This window comes from Mauremys reevesii, linkage group 10, assembly GCF_016161935.1.
Source record: "Mauremys reevesii isolate NIE-2019 linkage group 10, ASM1616193v1, whole genome shotgun sequence".
NCBI classification, from domain to species: Eukaryota; Metazoa; Chordata; order Testudines; family Geoemydidae; genus Mauremys; species Mauremys reevesii.
Genome location: NC_052632.1, coordinates 39,274,887 through 39,300,279, shown reverse-complemented (window position 1 = coordinate 39,300,279; position 25,393 = coordinate 39,274,887). Strand labels below are relative to the sequence as shown.

General features: G+C 55.1%; 1 protein-coding gene across 1 annotated transcript in view; it reads right to left on the bottom strand.

Annotated features, from left to right (window-relative positions):
- Window positions 1–994: 994 nt before the first annotated feature.
- SLC28A2 (solute carrier family 28 member 2) overlaps window positions 995–25,393 on the bottom strand; it is a 106,988-nt gene continuing 82,589 nt past the window's right edge. Inside the window, exons 13-19 of the mRNA XM_039491827.1 lie at window positions 25,204–25,334; window positions 21,845–22,013; window positions 18,562–18,759; window positions 17,797–17,878; window positions 8,290–8,388; window positions 3,323–3,437; window positions 995–1,691 (exon numbers count right to left, since the gene is read on the bottom strand). Coding sequence (XP_039347761.1) covers window positions 1,565–1,691; window positions 3,323–3,437; window positions 8,290–8,388; window positions 17,797–17,878; window positions 18,562–18,759; window positions 21,845–22,013; window positions 25,204–25,334 — 921 coding nt within the window. The 3' untranslated portion in view covers window positions 995–1,564. The remainder of the gene's footprint in view (window positions 1,692–3,322; window positions 3,438–8,289; window positions 8,389–17,796; window positions 17,879–18,561; window positions 18,760–21,844; window positions 22,014–25,203; window positions 25,335–25,393) is intronic.

The window sequence follows — 25,393 nt, the reverse complement described above, 5'->3', positions numbered from 1 at the left end:
GACAAGAGACCCATGTTCAAATCCCCACTCTGCCTGATGCAGAGTAGGGCCACGTCCCTGATGTTCCAGGCCACTGCCCTGCCCCCCAGGCTAGGGTGTACTCCAGGGCGGGGTTCTGGCCCCTTCCTTGGTGAAGCTGCTCCATTATGTCTCCTTATTGGAGCAGGGATTGAAGCTGCCGCACCCACATCTCAGTGACGAGTTAAGTATTTCTGATGACAGGACCAGCCTCCACTCTGGGTTCGGTGCTGCAACCCTGAGTCTAGTCCCTTTGTGGAGCTAGCCCATAGTCCCTTTGGCAAATGGGACTCAGCCAGCAAAGTCACCTAGGCCTTGCAAAGCTACATGGAGTGACAAGCACCAGTGAAAATCTGGGCCTTTGTCTTGCTGTGCCTCAGTTCCCCACCTGTGAAATGGGGCCAGCAGCAGCCCTACCTCATTGGGTGTTGTGAGGATCAGTAGCACAAAGGTGCTGAGGGGCTCAGCTGGGGATGAGAGCCAAAAGTACCTGCTGTGACAGAGCAGGGAGAGATCTTGTCTGTCTGCCTGTTTGAACAGGGCTAAGCACAGTGGGACAGGAATAGTGATGGCTGTAGTGATGGGGGCTGGCAGGGAGCAGTGGCACGCCAGTGAGGTGCATGGTGGGAAAGCGCTGACAGCGGATCCAAGCGAAAGGGCAGAAAAAAGGCTGGGGTTTCCAGAAGGGCTCAGCGTCCCCTGCCCCCCAGCTTGAGCCAGATTGTCCAAAGAGCCCAGCTCCCCTGTTCGCACATGGAGATGGGGAGAGGGAAGGGGGCATGAGCGCGTTTGAAAATCAGGCCCCAATTGTGGGCGATGAGCTCTGAGCCCGTCTGAAAATTTGGCCTAAATGCCCAGGGCGAGGCTGGGTGGCCTCTCGCTGTCTGAATGAGTGGCTGCTGCACAGTCCAGCCAGGAGGGCTGGGTCAGGAGCACTGCAAGGAGCTTGGAGACACCCGGGGCTCTCTATGTTTTTATTATAGGTTGTATTAACATAAATTAAGCCTCCTTGAATGTGTGGGACAAGGCCCCTTGCCCAGCAGCTAGGCAGGAAGGGAGCCTGCAGGGCATTAAACACCATGGCACACACCAGAACCACAAAGACACAGCAAGTCCCACAGGGCCTGGTCAGATAAGGCCTGGATTGTCAACAGGGCCCAGCCTGGGGAGCCACCCAGGAACCTGCTGGTGCTCCCTGGCTCTGGGGCCAGCCCCAAGGCGATTGCTGTAAGCCGCACAGCCCCAGGGGACTGGCAGAGGAAATCCCCAGCTGGAGCAATCTGGCTGTTTTCTGTCCTGTGTCGTCTGGGAGGTTCATGGGGCTAGAGGGAGGTAGAGAGTCGAGCCAAAAATACAGCATCTCCCAGCTCCTGGGCAGTGCAGCCAAAGGGAGTAGAGGAGGAAAGGCCAATGGGGTTGTGCTCTGGAGAGGGTTAGCCATGGACCAGCAGTGCCTGGCTAATGCCCTGCTCTCACACAGGATGCAACTGGGCTTTGGGAGCTGGCACCGAGGATGCGTGCTGGTTTGGGTGGCTGCCCATCTCCTCTAGGGCAGCCCAGCGCAGACTGTGTTGTTGTAGTGCCCGCAGCACTGTGTCAGAGAGGCCATGCTGAACTCGAGTCCCACCCAGCTGCCGGTGAAGGACAGGGTCCCATTGTTGCTGAGCACAGTGCTGGAAGGGAGAGTGCAGTCAGGGTCAGTTGCACCAGACAAACATCTTGCCATGGAATCAATCCCTGGGAACGCCATGGCCTGACACCACACACAGGACAGCACCCCCTCCCCACTCCCACCAACCCACCCACTTCCACGGGTCTCCTCTCCCCAAGGCGCAGAGCCTCGAATCCCCGGCCCGTCTGGCTGGGATGGCTTGGCTCCCCTTAATGCCCTCCCCCACCTCAGTGCTGCCCAGCCAAGAGAGTTTATCATGAGCCCAGTGATAGTGGAGGTTTTCCTTACAGCCCCAGCTCCTGGAGTCAGGTGATTACAAGAGATTCTGGGATTTCACTGGGAAAAAGGCAGTGTCTAGCTCTCCCAGTTGTGATCACCAATGGCTCTGCCAGCAGAAGGCAAACACAGACCCAGTTGTATTAGTTGAAAAATCTCATGATAGTTTGGGGCCTGAGTCATGATTTTTGAATGGCTGGGGTTGGTGACACTGTCTTCTAGTCCGAACCTCTCCCACATCCATCCAGCTCTACCCTGCCACTCCCCACATGCCCAATGAACACCACAGCCTCTTGCATCCAACCCTCACCTGTCCCACCACTTCCCCAGGCTGTGAACCCCTCCTCGCCCTATGCAGCCTCTCCACAGCTCAGCACTGCCCTCTGCTGAGAGCCCTCTCCCCCCCAGACACCCACTACCAGGGTCAGGCCCCACCCCTGCATTCCCTGCAACAGGCCTCTTGCTGCTGCTGCATTTTTTGTCTATGGCCAGGTGACATTTTTTGCACATTTTTTTCATTCAAAGCCATCAGCCTTTTTTCAAAACCAAAAAGTTTCAGGAGGAACCGTCACCGCACTGGCGCTGGCCTGCAAAATGGTCAGTGATCGCTGTGATGCCAATGCCTGGAACTGGTTTCAAAATCTCCCCTTTGTCCCACCTGGGATCTCGGGCCAGACTACAGCACGAAGGGCCTTCTGAGAACTAGTTCAACATGTGCCATCGCAGCCCCTCAAGCTGGGCCCATTCTGAGCCCTGCCAACCGGAGCCGTCGGCTCTTGTTTGGGACACCGCCGGCGACCCTGCTTTTTTCCCTGCGCCCTTTAAGTGAAGTTCGCACCCCCCAGTGGCAACAGGGGGTACTGCACCATGCCACACTGCACTGGTGGTGGTGGGTCTGAGCCCCATTAGCTCCCAAAGACTCCCAGCTCTGCCGCAAGCAGGGCAGCGGGGCGGGGCGGTTCGGGGCTCATTTGGCTCGGCTGAGCTCGCCCGGCATGCCTGCAAGCGGCAGGTCACGCCGGGGGACGCGGACCTGCCGCGGGCATGACTGCGGCGGTCCTTCCGTCTTCCGGCTCGGTTGAGCTCCGCGGGCGCGCGGCTGGCCGGCCCCGTTCGTCGGGGCTGCGTGGACCCTGCCGGGGCATGGCGCAACCGCCGGGACGAGGCGCAGGGGGACCACCCCGCGGGGGAAGGGCGGCGCGGCGCAGCGCTCTGCGCGGGGGGCAGCCTACTTTCTAGAGCCGCCTGCAAGGACCAGCTGCCCCCCACCCACACACATAGATGCAGACCCAGGCCAGGCAACAGCCCCACCCAGCCAGTGTGGCCAGGCCACACAAACAAAGACAAAAAACTCACTTAGCAAACAGCTGCCGGCAGCACATGTAGATGTCGTAGCTGGTGGTGTTAAAGGTTGTCATATTCAGGAATGCAGAGCAGTCGGCCACTTCCCCTCGGGGCACATACAGGATGCCTGGGGGCAGGGAGAAGGAGTTCGTTAGCCGGGGTGTTACTGAGCTCAGACATGGCCAGCATGTGTTAGCGGTGCCTTGTGTTCACGCCAGTGACCCAGTGGCCTGGAGCGGGAAGCAGCATAACACCTTCTAAGGGAGCCTCTCCAAGCCTGCAGGACCTGCAGCAGTCGGGACCCTGCTGCGGCTTTGAGTTAATCCCAGCCATACGTGGCTTGCTTGGCCTCCTTGCGTTTCTGATCTCCTGGGTGTGCTCTGTCTAAGCAGATGGTGCCTCGGCGATGTGGCCCTTGGGAGAGGCAGAGAGAAGCACCTGGGCCTGTCTTTGAAATGGTCCCAAGGTTCATCCCGGGTGGCTGCACAAGCCGACAATGGCAGCTCTGCAAGCAGGTGTTATGGGGCCAGCCAGGCTCTGGGCCCCACCCCAAATGTGCCAGGTGTCCAGGAGATCCTGCCAGACAGCAGGCAGATGGGAGAGCTGGGGTCTGTGGGGCAGTGCTGTCAGTCAGAGCACAGCCAGCACCGGCATGACACTTGCCCAGAACCAGCCGCAGAGGAGCAAAGGTGGCATAAAGCTGCGTTCGGCCCAAGCCCTCCTGGAGGTTCAGCACCATCCTAGGGAGCTGGAAAGCAGGGACTGTACCTCCCACCACCACAGGGCTCCAGTGGGGAGTGAGTCTTTGCGGGGGGTGCTTTGGGATTGTGTGGGGAAGTGGGCTGGGGTGCACCACATGCACAGGGCAGGGAAGCACACACGGAGCCGGGAGTATGGGGGGGTGGTAGATGTGGGCTATTTCCCATGGCTGCGGCTGTGGAGTGGGAAGCTCCAGTGGGCCCCGGGCCAGGCTATTTTGCCCCCAGCACAACCCCTCTCTGTGCAAGGCACACTCAAGGGCCCAGCACCCCCATGGAGCATCCAGCTCAGCCTGAGTCTGCGCCAGGCCTCTGCATACCCATTCAGTGAGCATGCTTGGCAATCAGCATAGCCCCGCCCACACAGTGACATCGGCCCTCCCCTTACACCTGGGCAGTCACAATGCCACCTATGGGCCCGCTGGCTACAGTGACCAGATGTCCTGATAAAATCGGGACTGTCCCGATATTTAACCCTGTGTCCCGATCAATGTATGATCCGGACGCCATTTGTCCCAATATTTAGGTAAGGAGGCGAGCGGGAAGGAGGCGCTGACTCTGTAAAATTGCAGCCAAGCTCCCCCGTCTCAGAGGGAAGGACCCGCTGCCGAATTGCCACCGAAGAATGAAGCGGCGGCGGTAGAGCAGTGCTTTTTTTATTTTTTTTTTCTGCTGCTTGCGGTGCTTGTACTCACCAGGCGGCGCTCCGAGGGTTCGGCAGCACTTCAGCGGCGGGTCCTTCACTCGCTCCGAGTCTTCCGCTGCACTGAAGGGCCCACCGCCGAAGTGCCACAGAAAACTCGGAGCAGCTCACGGGGCCCCTGCGGGGCTGGGGCCTGGGGCAAATTGCCCCACTCTCCCCCCTCTGGGCAGCCCTGAGCAAAGCAGCAACGTGTCTAGCTCCAGCTGGGTGGCATGGCTGCCAGACATGCTGCTCTGAGCAGCATGGTAAGGAGGCCGGGGCTGGGGTGTTACATAAGGGCCAGGGGGTCCCGGGGGGTGGACAGGGAGCAGGGGGCGGTTGTATGGGGTGGAGGTTCTGGGGTGGTCAGGGGCTGGGGAACAGGTGGGGTTGGATACGCATGGGAATCCTGGGGCCTGTCAGGGGCGGGGTGTGGATAGGGGTCAGGGGTGGGGATCGGGGTTGGATAAGTGTGGGAATCGGGGCCTGTCAGGGGCGGGGTGTGGATAGGGGTCAGGGGTGGGGATCGGGGGTTGGATAAGTGTGGGAATCCTGGGGGCCTGTCAGGGGCGGGGGTGTGGATAGGGGTCAGGGGTGGGGATCGGGGGTTGGATAAGTGTGGGAGTCCCAGGGGCTGTCAGGGGCAGGGGTGTGGATAGGGGTCAGGGGGTGGGGATCGGGGGGGTTGGATAAGTGTGGGAGTCCCAGGGGGCCTGTCAGGGGGCGGGGATGTGGATAGGGGTCAGGGGGTGGGGATCGGGGGGGTTGGATAAGCGTGGGAGTCCCAGGGGGCCTGTCAGGGGGCGGGGGTGTGGCTAGGGGTCGGGGCAATCAGGGGACAGGGAGCACGGGGAAGTTGGATGGGGGGTGGGGGCCCGGAGGAGCGGTTAGGGATGGGGGTCCCAGGAGGGGTGGTCGGGGACAAGAAGCGGGGTTGGATGGGTTGGAGGTTCTGAGGGGGCAGTCAGGGGCAGGAAGTGGGAGGGGTCAGATAGGGGGTGGGGCCAGACTGTTTGGGGAGGCACAGCCTTCCCTACCCAGCCATCCATACAGTTTTGCAGCCCCAACGTGGCCCTTGGGCCAAAAATTTTGCCCACCCAGGGGCGGCTCTAGGCACCAGCAAAACAAGCTGGTGCCTAGGGCAGCAAAATCTAGGGGGCGGCAAAAGGCTCATCCTGGGGCCCCAGCGGCCCGTCCCCTGCAGCCGGGGGAGGGGGGTGGCAGGCTAGGCCGGTGGACCTGCGTCCACCGGAGCCCCGGGACGACTGGACCTGCCGCAGCATGACTGCGGAGGGGGCGCTCGTCCCGCGGCTCGGCTGGACCTCCCGCAGGCATGACTGCGGCAGCTCAAGCAGAGCCCCCGGACCCGCGAACCGTCCGCAGCCGCGGGAGGTCCAGCCGAGCCACGCGGGACCAGCGGTCCCTCTGCAGTCATGCCCGCGGGAGGTCCGCTGCTCCCGCGGCTCCGGGGCGCCTCCCGCGCATGACTGCTTGGGGCGGCCAAAAAGGTAGAGCCGCCCCTGTGCCCACCCCTGCTCTATGGGGTGGCCAAGCTGAGCCAAGCAGCTGGGCCGCCTGCCCTTGCTGCTCCTGCGCAGGGCACAGATGTCCCAGACCAACCAGGACTCTCCGACTGGCCCTTTGCATAGGCCTCTGCCAGGACCTTGGCAAGATGTCACCCAAGGGCAGTGCCCTGAGCTGCATCTCCCACTGCTGTGTGGGGAGGGGATGCTGCGGGTCATATATCCCACTGGAGGGGTGAGAAGGGCTGGCCAGAGGCAGGGGGGCCAGCAGCAGGCTTCATTTCTCCTCCTGCCCCACACTGCTTGGGTCTGGGCAGAATGCATGCTGCAGAGAGACCTCAAAGCCTCTACCAGAAGGGCTTAATCCTCCAGCCCCCAACCAGGCAGCACTGTTCCCCGGGTCCTCAGGGGCAGGGGCTGGACAGAAAGCAGCCCAGAGCAGGGCCTGACTCTGAGCACAGCCATGGATCTGGAAAGGGAGGAGAGGGCAGACACTGAATCTGCCTGTGCAGAGCCACGCCCAGCCAGCTGCACCACGCTGCAGGCCGGCAGCCAGCACAGAGCCCACCAGGGAGCACCTCGTGGTCAAGCCGGGGCACTGGTCGGCACTAGGGCAGCTGCGCCTTGGGGCTGACCCTGCTGTCGCTCTGCCTAGCACAGACAAGGTTTGGGCTGAGGTCAGAGGCCAATGGCAGTGGGTTAGCACTTGGGCCTTTCTGCTCTGTTGACAGGGGGACCAATCCTGGCTCAGGTAGGGCTGCCAACTTTCTAATTTCTAAAAACCAGACCCTCCCTGCCCCACCTCTTCCCCCGGAGGCCCTGCCCTTGCCCCGTGTTTCCCCCCCAAAGGTCCTGCCCCTAGAGTGACCAGATGTCCCAATTTTATAGGGACAGTCCCGATTTTGGGGGCTTTTTCTTATATAGGCTCCTATTACCCCCCACCCCTGTCCTGATTTTTAACACTTGCCCTCTGGTCACCCTGCCTGTCCCTGCTTTGCCTCTTCCCCAGGCCGCGCCCCCAGCCCCACCTCTTTCCTCAAGGCCTGTGCCCCGCTCACTCCTCTTCCCCTCCCCATCACTTGCAGTTCTCTCCCCTCCCTCCCTCCTTATCGCTTAATCCTCTCCACCTCCCCCGCCCACAGCTGGGCTCGCTCTGCTTCAGGGCTGGGCTGGGAGCTGCAGTCTGCTGCGGAGCCTGCTTCCTGCCTGCCCATGGGATGCAGGTAGGAGGCAGCCCAGCAGAGCAGGGGCTGGCACGGGTTGATGACCTAGACAGAGCCTCCCCCTCGACCTCTGGCAACCAGACTTTTGGTGTCTGCTCAGTACATCTGACTGGACACTGCCAGGTCGCCTTTTCAACTGGAATTTCCGGTTGAAAAACCAGAACCCCGGCAACCCTACGCTTAGGTCACACATGAAAGTGAGTTTGATGGGATTCAGCCTAGTCCTTGTTGAAGATTCCCAGGGAGGCTGCATGTTGGGAGAGAGAGGCATCAGCCAGCAGAGAGCGTATACCAGTGTGCAGGGGCGGCTCTAGCAATTGCGCCGTCCCAAGCACGGCGGCACGCCGCGGGGGGCGCTCTGGCGGTCGCCAGTCCCGCGGCTCCGGTGGACCTCCTGCAGATGTGCCTGCGGAGGGTCCGCAGGTCCCGCGGCTCCGGTGGAGCATCCACAGGCATGCCTGCGGGAGGTCCACCAGAGCCGCCTGCCGCCCTCCCGGCGGCAGACCGCCCCAAGCGTGCGCTTGGCACGCTGGGGTCTAGAGCTGGCCCTGCCAGTGTGAGCCTAACCACCATCTCTCTCCCTCACTGTAACTCAGGGACTGAGCTGGGGTCTCAAACAGATTATCTGCCCCCCTTAATGGCAGTTTCTCAATTCACTTTCCCAAAGCCCCAGTCTGCTAAGCAGCTGTCTCCCCCTGCTCTCTCAGAGCTCCAGACACCCCTCGTTCCCACCACCCTTCAGGGGCCCATCCCAGCGGGCGCCTGGGACAGTGAAATCTAGCTGGGGCCGTACCTGCGACACAAGCGTTGAGCATAGAGACGCAGGCCCCGGTGAGCAGCGCTCGCAGCACGATGCTAGAAAACTCACTCTTCCGCTGAGGAACCATGGACGCTGCAGGGAGCAGAGGACAGAGTGTGGTGAGAAAGGCCCTGCGCTCAGAGAGGCAAAGGCTCATCTGCCTGTTGTGCCCTGGATGGGATTGTGCAGGTGGCAGGCAGCCACCAAGAGACTTATAGCTCCTGCCCAGCGCTAGCCCGGGATGATCCCTCAGCCTGGTGCCAGGCATGCCCTTCCATCTCCCATATAACCCAGGATGCCCAACTGGTGGGGCTAGTTCTACAGTGTTATAGTGTCTCTAAAATCTATTAAAACACGTTGGAAGTAGAAAGTACCTGCAAAAAATGTTTCCTTGTGCCATGGAAAGTAGTTACTGCAAGGGAGAAATCTGGAAATATATGTGGGACAGTATGGCTGCGGCAAGGGCAGGGGGGAAGGGGTGCTGCCCCTCCAGCCTCTGCCTCCATGCGGGAGAAATGTCAAGACTGATGCAAAAATGGGTAGAATTAAATTATTATTACTAGGGCTGTCAATTAATTGCAGTTAACTCATGCGATTAACTCAAAAAAATTAATCACGATTAAAAAAATTAATCGCGCTTAATCACACTTATAACTGTAGAATACCACTTGACATTTACTAAATATTTTTGAATTTTTTTTACATTTTCAGTATTGATTTCAATTACAATACAAAGTGCACAGGGCTCACTTTATATTATTATTTTTATTACAAATGTATGCATGGTAAAAATGATAAACGAAATAGTATTTTTTTAATTCACCTCATACAAGTACTGAAGTGCAATCGCTATTGTGAAAGTGTAACTTACAAATGCAGATTTTTTTTGGTTACATAACTGCACTCTAAAACAAAACTGTGTAAAACTTTAGAGCCTACAAGTCCACTCAGTCCTACTTCTTATTCTGCCAATTGTTAAGACAAACAAGTTTGTTTACATTGATGAGAGATACTGCTGCCTGCTTCTTATTTACAATGTCACCTGAAAGTGAGAACAGGCATTCACATGGCACTTTTGTAGCTGGCATGGCAAGGTATTTACATGCCAGATATACTAAACATTCGTATGTCCATTCCAGAGAACATGCTTCCATGCTGATGATGATCGTTAAAATAATAATGCATCAATTAAACTTGTGACTGTACTCCTTGGGAGGAGAACTGTATGCCTTCTGCTCTGTTTTACCTGCATTCTGCATATATTTCATGTTATAGCAGTCTCAGATGATGACCCAGCACATGTTCGTTTTAAGAATACTTTCACAGCAGATTTGACAGAACACAAAGAAGGTACCGATGTGAGATTTCTAAAAATAGCTACAACACTCGACCCAAAGTTTAAGAATCTGAAGTGCCGTCCAAAATCTGAGAGGGACGAGGGGTGGAGCATGTTTTTGGAAGTCTTAAAAGAGCAATACTCTGATGTGGAAACTACAGAACCCAAACCACCAAAAAAGAAAATCAACCTTCTGCTGGTGGCATCTGACTCAGATGATGAACATGAACATGCGTCAGTCCACACTGCTTTGGATCCTTATCAAGCAGAACCCATCATCAGCATGGAAGCATAGTCTCTGGAATGGTGGTTGAAGCATGAAGGGAATCTTTAGCGCATCTGGCACGTAAATATCTTGCAATGCCAGCTAAAACAGTGCCATGCAAACACCTGTTCTCACTTTCAGGTAATGTAAAAAAGAAGCAGGCAGCATTATCTCTTGCAAATTGTAACCAACCTTGTTTGTCTGAGTGATTGGCTGACCAAGAAGTAGGACTGAGTGGACTTGTAGGCGCTAAAGTTTTACATTGTTTTCTTTTTTAATACAGGGGGTTTTTGTAAATAATTCTACATTTTTAAGTTCAACTTTCATGATAAAGGGATTGCACTACAGTACTTGTATGAGGTGAATTGAAAAACAGGGTTTTTTTATTTTTTACAGTGCAAATATTTGTAATAAAAATAACTATAAAGTAAGCACTATAAACTTTGTATTCTATGTTGTAATTGAAATTAATATATTTGAAAATGTAGTAAACATCCAAAAATATTTAAAATAAATGATATTCTCTTGTTAACAGCGCAATTAATTTTTTAATTGCACGATTGTGATTAATTTTTGTAATCGCTTGACAGCCCTAATTATTCCACTACATGCTTATGTTGTTAGTTAGTTGTGCTGTGAGATGTTCAAACCAATCAAAGTAATTCCAGGAGGCTCCTACTTTCTGCCCCTCGGAGACAAGCCAAGTGTCAAGGGAGAGAGCATCATGTTTATGACCCTTGGACTGCAGCTTGATATTCGATGTGATTTGCTGTTGGCCTGCGATCTGCAGGATGGGGCTGGGGGGTCTAGTGGTGACATGCATTCTGTGGAGCATTCCACAGGCATCTCTGAATGCAAACTGTAAAAATATAGTTTATTCTGAAACAGCAGATCTTGCAGCTATTTAGGTCCTGACATCAAAGGGGTGTTGAGACCAAAAAAGGGATGTCATGTATAGGCGTGTCTTGTCAGAACCATAAACCAGGAGTAAAAACTTTTTTTCTTTTATAAACACTAAAAATTCATTCAAAAAATTCAGAGAACTGTAGCATTTCAAAGTGTGGGACAATGGGCCACACTTCTGGAGGGGCCTGTGGGGGGTACTGTGGGGCAACTGCACCAACTCTTGGGGGGGCTGGAGCACCCATGGGGGAAAGTGGTGTGGGTGCTGACTCACAGCCCAGCAAGCTCTCCCCTCCCCTCCCCCTCCTCCTGTCTGCTCCAGCAGCCCAAAGATCCAGATCCCTCCCTCCCCCCCACCCCCACACCCTGCTGCTGCTGTCTGTTTTGCAGCATGCAGGAGCAGAGAGGGAGAGAGAGAGACACTGCATGCTCAGGGGAGGGGGTGGAATGGGGTGGGAAGAGGCGTGGCGGAGCAGGGGTGGGAAGAGGCAGGGTGGGGTTTGGGAGAAGGAGTGAGGTGGGGATGGGAGGAGGTAGAACAGGGGTGGAGTCTTGGGGGGAGGGAGGAGTGGGGGCGGGGCCTGGGCAGAGCCAGGGGCCGATCCCTCCCCAGCACATTGGAAAGTCGACGCCTGTGCCTGTGGCCGTAGGTAATCCACCTCCATGAAAGGCAGTAGCTAGGTTGATGGAAGAATTCTTCTGTTGATCTAGCACTGTCTACAGAGGGACTTAGATCGGCTTCACTACGCCACTCAGGGGTGTGGATTTTCCAGTGAAGACCTCATTTTCTAGTGTAGACCAGGCCTTAAGGTTATGTGAGACTTTTCTGCCAGAAACGAACAAAGGCAACTAGACTTGCGTTGTATATTCATTAAACAGACACATATTCAGGAGCTGACAGAATCACCAAAAGCAACCCATTAAGTGCTGAACCAGTGCAAGGACAGCAGAGAATACTGAAAGCCAATCCGGCTCTAAGAAGGTGTGTCTTGTCATTCCTGTAAACTTATGAGAGAAAAAGGGAACCAAACTCTCTGCTCTCACCTCCAAACGCACACTCAGAACAGTAAAAAAAACTGCAGCTGAAAAACGACAGCTAAGAACTGGGAAGATTCAAGAAGGCACCAGCCTGATGACAACCAAAACTTCAACATGATGAGATGGAAGTAGCCAAAAATCCTGCCAAGGGGTTAGAGTTAAACTTTCCAGTAATGATTTTATTGGGATATGGAAATGCTGTAGTAACTTACAAAGTTCACAGTTTCTCCTGTTAATCACCAAATAGTAAGACCACACGATCCTGGAGAGGAGAGAGGCCATGTCTACATCACAAACTTATATTGACTCATGCTACATTGGCATGCAGCGGCTGCAGTCAGTACATCGCTTGTGCACGTGTATACTTGGCTGCTTGTGTCCGTGATGTGCATATCACCAGGAGTGCTTGCATCGATGCAGAGTGCAGTGCACCATGGATAGGCATCCCAATGTGCAACTCACCACTGTCCAGCATGTTGTCTTTTGGGAGGATTTGGCAGTGCACGATGGAGCCAAAATGAGTTTCGCAGGGGTGACTGGGAGCATGGGGTCAACTGCCCAGTTTGCAACTGTCTCCATCCCATAATGTTATCTGTATCCCATAATTTTTGTGCCTTTTTTCAAAATCCCACAAAGCCGCATGGCCCTCCTCACTGTTTGCCACCTGTGACAGAAGCCTGGAACCTGCATACATCTGCATTGTTGTCATGAGTGTTGTAAGCACAGAACGCATGATCCTGGAGTATTTGCAGAGCTGCAAGGACTGAATGAGTGGGGAACGTGACGATTCCTTGGAGGACAGATTGCTGTGAGACATAGCGAGAACCAATTCAAGGTTGTTGGCAGTGATCAAGGAGCAGCTGCAGATAGTGAAGCACCAGTTCTGGGCCCAAGAAACAAGCACTGGCTGGTGGGATTGCATCGCAATGCAGGTTTGGGATGCAGAACTTCTGGATGCGCAAGGCCACATTCCTGGATCTGTGTGCTGAGCTCGCCCCAGCCCTCCAGTGCAGGGACATCAAACAGAGTTGCACTGACAGTGGAGAATCAAGCGGCAATCACACTGTGGAAATCTGCATCACCAGATTGCTACCGGTCAGTCAGAAATCAATTTGGAGTCAGGAAAACCACTTCAGGGGGCGTTGTGATGCAAGTGTGCAGGGCCATTAATCGCCGCCTGCTGCGCAGGACTGCGACTCTGGGCAATGTTCAGGACATAGTGGATGGATTTGCAGCAATGGGGTTCCCGAACTGCGGTGGCTCCATAGATGGCACGCATATCCCTGCTTTAGCACCAAACCACCTTGCCACGGAGTACATCAACAGAAAGGGCTACTTTTCTATGGTTATGCAAATGCTGGTGGATCACCAGGGACGCTTCACCAACTTCAGTGTGAACTAGTCAGGGAAGGTGCATGACACTCGCATCCATAAGAACACAGGACTGTTTGGAAAGCTGCAGGCCAGGACTTTCTTTCCTGACCGATGGATTACCATTGGGAATGTTGAAATGCGAATAGTGATCCTACCCCTTGCTCCCCTGGCTCATGAAGTCACACTGGCCACCTGACAGCACCATGGAACGATTCAACCACTGGCTCAGCAGGTGCAGAATGACAGTCGAATATGTTTTTGGTCATTTGAAGGGTTGCTAACATTGTTTACTCACGAGACAGGACCTTAATGAAAAAATTGTTATAGCTGCCTGCTGTGTCCTGCATAATATCTGTGAAGCAAAGCGGGGAAAGTTTTGGCTGGGGGTGGAGGTGGAGCAGCTCTCTGCTGAATTTGAACAGCCAGATACAAAGGTTATTACAAGAGCTCAGCGCAGAGCTATACAGCTCAGGGAGGCTTTGAAAGACCATTTTAACAGTGAGCCAGAGTAGTGCTGTGGTGTTGTAATGTGCTCTACCTGGCCCTGCTCTTTTGTGGCCTGGTAGGAATCATTGCTGTACATGTAGGAATATAACATTGTCAATGCACCTATTAATTTTGTTTCTGAATGAGTTGTATGACACCGCGCAGTAACAAGTAATTGGGCACTTTCAGAACTTCTGAACAGTCAGCAGCATATGTTGTGAACTAACAGACATGAATCAAGTTCCAACTAATATAATTTTACTCTGTAACAAAATCAGTGCAAAAACAAAACCACATTCAATTTTAAAACAAATCTCATTGAAAGCTTAAAAAATAAATTAAGAGACCAGAACTTATGAAGGGGAAAGAACATTCATGTCCATTTCAGCTACACATGCGCCTACCGTGGCTTTCACAGGTCAGCGTATGAGAAGCTATGACTTTCTTTAATGTGCCCGGGTTGGAATGGTAGGGATAGTGCAGTGATCCCTGGTGCTACGTGGAATGTTGAGAGGGGTATAGGGAGGTCTCAATATCGAGTTCTCAATGAGCTGCAGAAGGAGGCAACCATGGGATGGTTGAACCTGGAGGTCCACCAGAGTCTTCAGCATCTGTGTTTTTTGCCTGAGAAGCCCCACTATGTCTTGGTGCATCTCCCTCTCCTTTTATGGCTGGGACTCCTGGGCTTCTTTCCTCTCCACTTTCTCCTTCTCCAGGCTGTCCACAATGTTCCTTCTCCAGACCCTGCGCTCATGGTCCAATGCAGCGCTCGCTTACAGGATCTTCTGTAATGTATCATCCCAAGTCATCTTCTTTCTCCTCCTTATCTGGGCTCGGGTGTTCAGTGCAGGGGCGGCTCTAGGCACCAGCAAAACAAGCTGGTGCCTAGGGTGGCCAAATCTAGGGGGCGGCAGGCTGCGCCGGCGGACCTGCCGCAGGCATGACTGCGGGAGGTCCACGGAGCCAGGGCGCCCGGACCTGCCGCAGGCATGACTGCGGAGGGAGCGCTCGTCCCGCGGCTCGGCTGGACCTCCCGCAGGCATGACTGCGGCAGCTCAAGCGGAGCCGCGGGATCCGCGAACCGTCCGCAGCCGCGGGGGGTCCAGCCGGGCCACGTGGGACCAGCGGACCCTCTGCAGTCATGCCCGCTGCTCCCGCGGCTCCGGGGCGCCTCCCGCGCATGACTGCTTGGGGCGGCCAAAACTGTAGAGCCGCCCCTGGTTCTGTGGGTGTGGAGGGGGTGACCCTGAAGGCCGCAAGGGCAGCAGCTGCAGATACAACACACACAGGTACCATTGTCAGCATATTCACTACAAAAAGCAAAACTTAAGATTCAGACCTCACTCCCCTTGGTCCCTGAAAGTTGTGAGCACTACATTCTTACTTCGGCTTGAGATGGCTTGTGCCCGGCACCTGTCACAGCACCGCCACAGTGAGTGTGGCCTGCTGGGAGCTGGGGACATGAGGAGGGAATTGCTCGGACACATGATTCTAGTAGTGCAGGGCAACTGCACTGAATACTGACACTGTGTTCCACAGGCGGGGGTGATTTTAGCTGATATCTCACCCCTGAGGGTGACAAAGGCATAAAGCTCACAGCTGCTGCTGGCGTCCCGAAGCCACCCGGGCTCATATGCTGCTAGCCTGCATACTGCAATGGTGGCTGCTGAAGTTATTGCTGAGTGGCATGGGAAAGTGTCCTACCACGGAGGAAGAAATAAGGCAGCCCTCCCTAGAAACCTTTGGCAGAGAATTGCAGAGGACCTCCATGGAAATGTCATCGAGATTTCAGAAGGATTCAAGGGACATCCCTGTGTACATAAACAAACAGCGCCACATGGCTCCCCTTTCTAAACTCTAGAGAGGACTGAAAAGCAATTAGTTACAAACAAAAAGTCAAAAGATGGTGTCCTGCTATTTTGGGAGGCATCCCTGTAATTGAAAATGTATCTACATGGGGTGCTTACCTGAGGTTCCTTCTCCTGCATTGGACTTGCCCATGCTCAACTGGTGGGACTGGCTGGACTGTAGTGGAGTCAAATCAGGTCCTGGCTTGCTGTGCAGTTGGATCTCCCAGCTGCCTGTCCCCCATAGCCTCATCCACCACCTCCTGTCACAGCAGGGGCCTGTAATTCAGGCTCCTCAGAGGTATCCATGGTGCTGTTGTGGGTGGTGGGGTGTCCGCCAAGGCTGGCATGCAGCTCTTTGTAAAAACAGCAAGTCTGCAGCTCAGCACTGGATTGATGGATGGCCTGCCTGGCCTTCTGGTATGCTTCCTGCAGCTCCTTGGCTTTCATGCAGCACTTCTGCTGGTCCCTGTCCTACCCCTTCTCCTGTATCCCCTGAGCAATCTGCTCATAGATGTTGTCATAAATATAAAGGGAAAGGTAACAACCTTTATGTATGCAGTAACATCAAATCCCTCCTAGACAAAGGTACAGAATCACTTACCTGCAAGGGGTTAATCAGTTCAATTAACCTAGTTGACCCCTGACCAGAAGGAACAATGGGGAAAGAAGATACTTTCAAATCTGGGGGAGAGGGGGAGAGGTTTTGTTTGTGCTCTTTGTTTTGTTCCCTTCTGGGACAAAGAGCGAGACCAAGCAGGTAACCCAGCTCCTACTGAAATGATACATCTAAAATTACAGAAATTGTAAGTAATAGCAAGGAAATGCAGTAGCTTATCTTTTGGTTTAGCTTGTGAATTTTCCCTGTGCTAAGAGGGAGGTTTATTTCTGTTTTGTAACTTTGAAGTTGAGCCTAGAGGGGAATCCTCTGTGTTTTAAATCTTTTTATTACCCTGTAAAATTACCTTCCATCCCGATTTTACCAAGGTGCTTCTTTTACTTTTTTCTTTATAATATAGATCTTTTTTTAAGAACCTGATTGGTTTTTAGCGTCCTAAAAACCCAAGGGTCTGGTCTGTGCTCACCTTGTTAACCTATTGGTTTGGATATTATTCTCAAGCCTCCTCAGGAAAGGGGGTGAAAGGGTTTGGGGGGATATTTGGGGGGGGGGGGGAATATGGCTCCAAGTGGCCCCTCCCTAAATGTTGGTTTAAATCACTTGGTGGTGGCAGCAATACCATCCAAGGACAAGGAAAGGAATTTGTGCCTTGGGGAAGTTTTTAACCTAAGCTGGTGGAATATAAGCTTAGGGGGTCTTTCATGCGGGTCCCCACATCTGTACTCCAGAGTTCAGAGTGGGGAGGGAAACTTGACAGATGTCAATCATTTCTGCAGCTGGTTCGGAGCTGTGTCTACACAGCCTCTTCTTCCCACAGACCCAGGAGACCCAATATCTCCTATTTACTCCAGGCCGGAGCATGTCTGGAGCATGCAGCCGGCACTATCATGATCATTTATGTTCTGTTTTGTGCTGTTTAATGTTTTCTTTTCCTTTCTGAAGTAATAGAATGACCCTGGTTAATAAATGGGATGTTTGTGCTTTGTTTTAACTGTGGTATCACCTAGAGTATGTAAAAGAGCCCCCGGGACTAGGTTGTAGTCGTCAGAGCCCTGGACTGGCCATGAGAACAGTGGGAAAGGGCTGGCCTCCCATTTCTTTTTTCTCTGGATTAGATGGTTTTAGTGATTTTAGGATACAATTACTTGGTGCTCAACAATCTAAACCTTACCCTTTCCATCCCTACCCCCAATGGGCTGAGGTGCAGAGCTCCCCCAGCAGGACAGAAAGGCACCGTGTGGCCTGTCCAGTATAAACACAAAGGGGAGGAGTGGGGTCTAGGCGCAGGGCGTCAGGAGATTTTGATAAATTCCAGTTCCGCAGCTGGGTGACATTAGGTAAGTCACTGCGACATCTCTTTCTCCTCCCACCAGTCTGTCTTGTTCATGCAGATTGTGAGCTCTTTGAGGTAGGAACACACTGTGTCTGTGCCACACCAGAATGACAGGGTCCCCCAATCTCAATTGGGGTCTGTGCAGTGCCTGGCACAATGGGGCCCTGATTCTTGGTACGGAGCGGTGAAGCATGTGGCACAATGGAGCCCTGATCTCGGTCAGGGGATCTTCCCCCAGGAATACCACTGCAGGCTTCACCCCTGCTCTCAATTCCCTGTCCCGTCGCGCACCAAACTCACTCAGTCCTCCCAGCATGATCCCAATGGAGCTGAGATTGGCGAATCCACAGAGGGCAAAGGTCGTGATGGTTTCAGCTCGCATCTAAACAACACAACAGCAGGTGAGAGGCACCGTGGAGATGTGTCCCCAGGGGAGCCACTCCCTGTGACACCCCCCCCACACACACACACACTGACCCTGCTGGCCTCAGCTTGTGTGAGACAGTCAAGAGTCCCTGCAGGGCAATAGCACAGAGAAGCCAAGGCCCCGGAGCTGACCCTGAGCAAACCCATGGTGCCAAATGGCCCTTCCATCTTCTTTGAGCATGGAGGAACAGCACCGTGCGTGGCAGCACTCACCCTGGGCTTGCTCTCTTTGGCCATTCAGGCCCCAACCTGTCTGCCAAGGCAAGTGAGTCCGGAGGCAGCCTTTGCACTGTCTGTGTGGCCCCTGGACCTGCCAAGCCAGAGTGTGGGGACTCGTGTTGGGAGCAATCAGCGACACCTGTCCCTGCAGCCCTCGCCGGGCAGCCCTGGCTCTCTTTCTGCCTCAAGCCTGATGCAGGGCCAGGCTGGCCCTGTCTGGGCAAGGAAGTCTGAGATGCTTGGCAGATTGTTTCTGAGCCATGCTCTGAGCCCCCCATCCCCTCCTCCCTACAGGCTACCCCAATATTTCCCTCTGCCCAGACACAGAGTCCCCCCAGTTCAGCTCGCTGCCCTTCACGCCTGGTGCTGCCGTGCGAACTGCTTGGCCCATTCTCCAGCGTGGCAGCTCATGGCTCTCACCGAAATCCACTGCTTGCGACCCCCGCTCCATTCCTCCAGCCCCGACAGCCGGTTCTTCTTGTACGTCGACAGCTGCTCATACGCCACAAACTCGTTCAGGAAGATTTTGATGCCTAGCAGCTCGGCCACCAGAGGTGAGTCTGCCCAGTCTGCCCCCATGAGGAAGGCCACAGGCATCAGGATATAGGAGCAGATTATCTGGGACAGAGCCCCCCAGAGATGGTTAACACCCATGTGTTTGAGCCAGAACCCGCCCCTAGCTGCTCCATTGCATATCACCCTCCTGCCCAGCGCCAGCCTGTGCTGGGCTCCTGGCAGTGCTGTGCTGCAGCAGACCCCTAATGGGAGCAGGAGAAAGAGCCAAACAGGGGTGATGCTATCTTAGGCAACTCATGGCTTAGGGGGCAACAGCCTCTCTGTGCTCACCTGACAGGACTAGGCTTGCCAGGTGTCCGGTTTTCAACTGGAACACCCAGTCGAAAAGGGACTTTGGCAGCTCTGATCAGCACAGCTCACCAGGCTGTTAAAAGTATGGTTGGTGGCGTAGGCAGCCTCTGTGCCCAGCTCCTGGGAAGCAGCCACATGTCTCTCTGGCTCCTAGGCAGAGGCATGACCGGGAGGGCTCCGCGCGCTGCCCCTGCCCTGAGCGCTGCCAGGAACTGCAGCCAATGGGAGCTGTGGGGACAGCATCTGCGGGCACACAGAGCCCCTGGCTGCACCTCCATCTAGGAGCCAAAGAGCCAAAGAGCCATGTGACCACTTCCCAGGAGCTGCCTGAGATAAACGCCATCTGGAGCCCACACCCACTCCTAAGACTCAACCCCTCTACCCCAGCCCTGAGCCCCCTCCGGCACCCAAATCCCCCCCCCCCCCCCCCCGGCACCTGCACTCCATATCCCAACCCCCTGCTCCAGCCAGGAGCCCCCTCCCAAACCCTGAACCCCTAATTTCAGGCCCCACCCCAGAGCCCATACCCCCAGCCCACAGGCTGTACTCCCATACTCCAACCCCCTGCATCAGCCCAGATCACCCTCCCACACTCCCAACACCTCGGCCCCAGCCCCCCAGCCTGGAGCCCCGTCCTGCACCCCAAACTCTGCCTTCCCGGCCCCACCCCAGAGCCCACACCCCCAGCCAGAGCCCTCATCCCCTCCCACAACCCCAAACCCCTGCCCCAGCCCAGCAAAAGTGAGCAAAGGTGGGGCCTTTGACAAGGGGTGGAGCAAGTGCGGGGCCTCAGGGAAGGGGCATGGCAGGGCAAGGGTGTTCGGTTTTCTGCCATTAGAAAGTTGGGAACCCTAGGCAGGACTGGGGAAGGCTCAGGTTCCTAACCCCATCTTTGCTCTGCACCCTGCTCTGCCTCTCAGCCAGAGCCCCCCAATAGCTGACCAAGTGCCCAGTGGGAGAACACAGCTGTCACAAATTTGGCACCTTTTCTGCTGGGCCTAGAGCTGTCCTGAGGCCTGTTTTGAAATGGGCAGGGTGGACAAGGTGGTGAGCGCTCTCAGGCTGCCTGGCACTAGCAGGACTCAGACCGAGCCAGGAGAGTGGGGAGGCAGGCCCATCCCATGTCCAGCGGCTGCATGCGGCATAAGACAAGCTCCAGCACACTGGATGGGGGTTGTCTGGCTGTGTGCAGATCACAGTACAGTGAGAACTGGCACTGCCAGGAGGCTGGATTGGGGCATGTATCTGAGGGGAGTGGGTCATTGTCGGGGGGTATGCAGATTTTCAGAGGACAGAGCCTCTGAGATGGACTTGTGGGGAAAAGGGAGATACTGGACACAATGCAAAGTCCCCTCCCCAGCAGACGTTCTCAGCCAGGAGCTCAGAATGGGGCAGCAGGAGGAGCTTGGGAGATGGGCCCAGATGTGAGCCTGGGGGAGCCAGGCTGGAGAGAAGAGGTGGAGACGAGCCAGGGCAGGCTGAGTGGGGAGCAGGACTGGTGCTATCAGGAGATTTGAGGAGGCAGGCAGAGCAGAAGACCTGAGATCTGACCAAGTGGAGGTGGTGACAGCCGTGAGAGTGGGGCCATGGTGGGGATCCCAGCACAGGCCTGACCAGTGAGGGCAAAGTCTGGGTGGCAGGGCTGGCAGGCTTCCTAGCTGGCTTTGCGTGGCTCCCCAGAAGCAGTGACATGTCCCTGTGGCGCCAAGGTGCAGAGGCAGCCAGGCAGGCTCCATGCACTGCTCCCGCCCCATGTGCTGGCTCCTCAGCTCCCATTGGCCATGAACCACAGCCAATGGGAGATGCAGGGGTGGTGTCTGTGGGCGGAGGCTGCACGCAGAGCCACCTGGTTCCCCTATGCCTAGGAGCCGAGGGACATGTCACTGCTTCCGGGGAGCCCTCTGATGTAAGCACCACCTGGAGCCCACACCCTCCCCCCTGCATGCCCCAGTCTGCAGCCCATCCTGCACACAAACTCTCTCCCACAGCCTGCACCCGCTCCCAATGCCCTGCCCCAACCCTGAGCCCCCTCCCACACCCCAACCCCCTGCCCCAGTCTGGAGCCCCTCTCACACCCAAGCTCCCTCCCTGAGCCTGCACCCCGGATCCCCTCACACACCCAAAAGCCCTCTTGGAGCCTGAACGCCCCCCACATGCCTGCCCCAGCCCAGAGCCCTCTCCCGCACCCTGAACCCCTCATTTCTGGCCCCACCCCACAACCAGCGCCCCCAGCCCAGAGCCCATACTTGCTCCCATACCCCAACCGCAGTGCCTCAGCCTGGAGGCCCCTCCCACACGCCAAATCCCTCGGCTCCACCAAACCCCTAATCTCCATCCCCACTCCAGAGCCCGCACCCCAGTCCCCTGCCCCAGTCTGGAGCCTCCTCCTACACCCTGAACCCCTCGTTTCTGGCCCCATCCCAGAGCCCTAACCCCTCCTGGACCCCAACTCTCTGCCCCAGCCCAGTAAAAATGAGCGAGTGAGTGAGGGTGGGGGAGAGCAAGCGACAGGAGGGGGTGGGGATGGAGCCTCAGAGGAGGAGCAGGACCTCAGGGAAGGGGAGGGGCTAGGGTGTTCGGTTTTGTGCAATTAGAAAGTTGGCAACCCTAGGCGGGAGGAGGGGCAGCTTCTTGCTCTGCTTTGAGCTGGGGGGGCATGCGGAGTGCGGATGGGGTGCTTTCAGGGGGAGGTGAAGGCCGTGGGAGAAAGGGGCACAATGGCTGTGGCGCAGGGGAAGCACTGCAGTGGGCACGGGAGAGGGCAGAACCGGGAGCGCAGAATGGGGCGAGTCCATGTGAGTGTGGGGCTGCCCCCAGGTGCCCGGCATGGCAGTACCTGGAACGAGAGATCCTTGATGTTCACCATCTCCCCGAACCAGGACAGGGCAGCATTGATGAACTTCAGCACAGCCAGGAAGGCGATCAGGTTGGCTGCAATGTTAGCGACCAGCCCCACGGAGGCAGCGGCACCATTGCTGGCAGCTTCCAGGATATTCTGCTCAGCCCTGGTGGTACAAGGAGAGTGGTCAGTGCGAGGGACCCCTGTGGTGCCAGCTGGCAGAGAGCTCAATGTTCTTTAAAAGCTGCTCATGTAAGACCTGACAAACTCACTATTCCTAATAATATACCATTATCATGGGACTAATCCATAAAAGGCAGCATGTGAGGTCACTTCTCGGCACTCAGAATCACTATGAGATGTGTGTACAGGTAATAGAGAAGGACTAATGTAACTATACTGAAAATTACATCCCTATGGTCTTGCAGTGAAAGAGAGTCACCAAGAACTCTCATTTCTTGCGATGGCCTCTCCCTGGCTAGCTGATTACGTCAGATATGTCTCAGCTTTGCACCGCTGAAACAACCCAGGCAAGTCAATGGAAAACCATCAAACTACAAACATAGCAACCACATGGCAGTGACCAGGAACAGCAGGGCAGCAAGGGGCTGGGCCTGTCTGGGAACAGAGACAAAGGGCTGAGTCAGTGTATTACAGGGTGGGGAAAGACTCTGCATCCATTCACTGAGACGGTACCTTGACGAGCGGGATGCTTCCTGTACTGAGCCCTGCCTCCTTGGGGCCAAGGCCGGCTCCAGACCCCAGCGTGCCAAGCGCGCGCTTGGGGCGGCATTTTGCCGGCAGGGCGGCAGGCGGCTCCGGCGGACCTTCCGCAGTCATGCCTGTGGGAGGTCCACCGGAGCCGCGGGACCAGCGGACCTCCCACAGGCATGACTGCAGAGGGTTCGCTGGTCCGGCGGCTCGGGTGGACCTCCCGTAGGCATGACTGAGGAAGGTCTGCTGGAGCCGCCTGCCGTCCTCCCAGCGCACCCTCCGCAGCCGCGTCTGCAAGTGGTCCCCCGGAGCCGTGGGACCGGCAGCGCGCCCACTGCGGCATGCCGCCCTGCTTGGGGCGGCCAAATTCCTAGAGCTGCCCCTGCTTGGGGCCAGCAAGTGCTGCACAAGACCGAACTTTGGGGTGGGAACCTAGAAAAGGGAGCTCTTCGCAAGTGTAGGCCCGAGGTCACAGTTATGATTTTGTTGTTTGTAACCACTAGTTTCTATCACTCACACTTATTTCTGTTTGAATCTCTATTTTCTCTCAGTTACATTTCCTTTTGTTTTACTATATTTGTCCTCAAGTGCTGTGTGTGGTACAGGACTGGTAGGCTGATTAGGGGACACTGCTCCTTTGGGACCAGAGGGTCTGGGATTTCTGTGAGTATCCAGTGATCAGGGACTGGACACCACAGGGGGACATTTTGAAAGGAGGTGGGGGCTGGGATGTATCGATTGTCGACCTGCAGGGCGAAGGCAGGGCTGGTGTAGCCCAGAGGAGAGAGTTTGAGTCAGAACCCGGTGTTCATGGTATAGTGCAGGCTGAAGGGGCAGATGAGGTGGCTGTGACATTGCACCCCTTAAGGCTTTATGGAAATATGCTTATGAATGTATATATGACATTACTGGAATATGTTTTACGCTACATATGCCATGTAACATATCTTGGTAAAGGTCATGATCTCCTGAATCTATTCATCCTATTTGTATGCATGTGCCATTCTTGTGTTCGAAGTTATGAATATTTGCTGTGTACTTGCTTGATTTCTAAGTAGCCTTAGTAAAGCATTTGGTCAGCTTCTCGAGAAAGGAATGTGCAAGTTAAGTGCCCAATCAAGAAGCACTTAATGGACAATGGATCTTGGAAGGCTCCAATCCACATAAGAAGTCTACTTGAAGACGTTCAAGGTAGCATGTGAACCATGGCTGCTACCTGTAAGTTCTGAGTCATGCATGGACATATGACTTGCCCATGTGACACCAAAACTCCGTCTTGTAGCTGGGATTCTACACAGGGGGAGGGAGGGGAGTTCACCCACAATAGAAAGTCTATTTAAACCCCTGGGAGACCCCTCCATTTTGTCTTCAGCTGGCTAAAGAGAGAGCCTCTCCACCCCCAAAGAAATTGGAACAAAGGACAGTAAACTACAGGGGATGTGAGTGATTGCTCGACACAGACTAGAAGGAGACTAGTCTGTAAAAGGAAGCTTATTGGAATTCCTCTGAGGGTGAGGTTTTTATCTGTATTCAGTTTTCTTACTGTATTAGACATAGACTTGCATGTTCTATTTTATTTTACTTTACTTGGTAATTCACTTTGTTCTGTCTGTTACTACTTGGAACCACTTAAATCCTACTTTCTGTATGTAATAAAATCACTTTTTACTTATTAATTAACCCAGAGTGTGTATTAATACCTGCGGAGGGGAGGGGGAACAGCTGTGCATCTCTCTCTATTTGTGTTATGGAGGGTGAACAATTTATGAGTTTACCCTGTATACGCTTTATACAGGGTAAAATGGATTTATTTGGGGTTTGGACCCCATTGGGAGTTGGGCATCTGAGTGTTAAAGACAGGAACACTTCTTAAGCTGCTTTCAATTAAGCCTACAGCTGTTAGGAGACATGGTTCAGACCTGGGTCTGTGTTTGCAGCAGGCTAGTGGGTCGGGTTCAAATGAGGCAGGGCACTGAAGTCCCAAGCTGCCAGGGCAAGAAAGCAGGGGCAGAAGTAATCTTGGCACATCGGTTGGCAGCCCCAAAGGGGTTTCTGTGATCCAACCCGTCTCAGTGATTATCTGGTGCGTTGGGAGGGAGCATTTGCAGGCACGCATACTGCAGGGCTTGAGGCAGGGCTAAGCAGAGCATGGGAGTGGCATGTCTGCAGGGTGGGGAGAGCCAGGCTGGCTGGGTTGGTCCAGGCCAGTCGTGCCAGGGTAGGGCAGGTTCTGGGCATGGCGGGGCAGGGCAAGGCAAGGTAGGGTATGGCCGGATTCAGGATATGGCAGGCAGCGCAGAGTGGGGCAGGAAATATGGGGCAGGGTAGGCAGCACAGGGAAGGGCTGGGCAGAGCAGGGCAAGGCAGTGCAGGGAAGTGCAGGGCAGGGAAGGGAGAGGAGGGGTGCGGCAGGGCCAGGCTGGGCAGGGAAGAGCAGCATGGGGTGGGGAAGGGCAGGGAAGGGCTGGGGGCAAGGTCAGGCTGGGCGGGGCAGGGCCAGGCAGTGTAGTGTGGGGCTGTGACACTTCTCAGGGCACCCAGGGTTGTGAGTCACCTTGTTGCAACCTGCCCCTACAGCAAGGGAGTCTTGCCTGTGCCAGCTGGGTGTTAGCTCCTCCTGCCCCAAGCGCCGCACCACTCACCCTCTAGCGAGCTTCACGCCTTCCTTGCTCTTGAATTTGGACTCTTCCACTTCTGGGTAGACCAGCTTGGCCATGGCGAGAGCACAGGGCGCAGCCATCACAGAGGCAGCGATCAGTGAGGAGGGGTCGATCTGCAGCACACACAATGGGGACATTCCCAGTGGTCAGCCTCCGTCCCATCCCCAGGGCT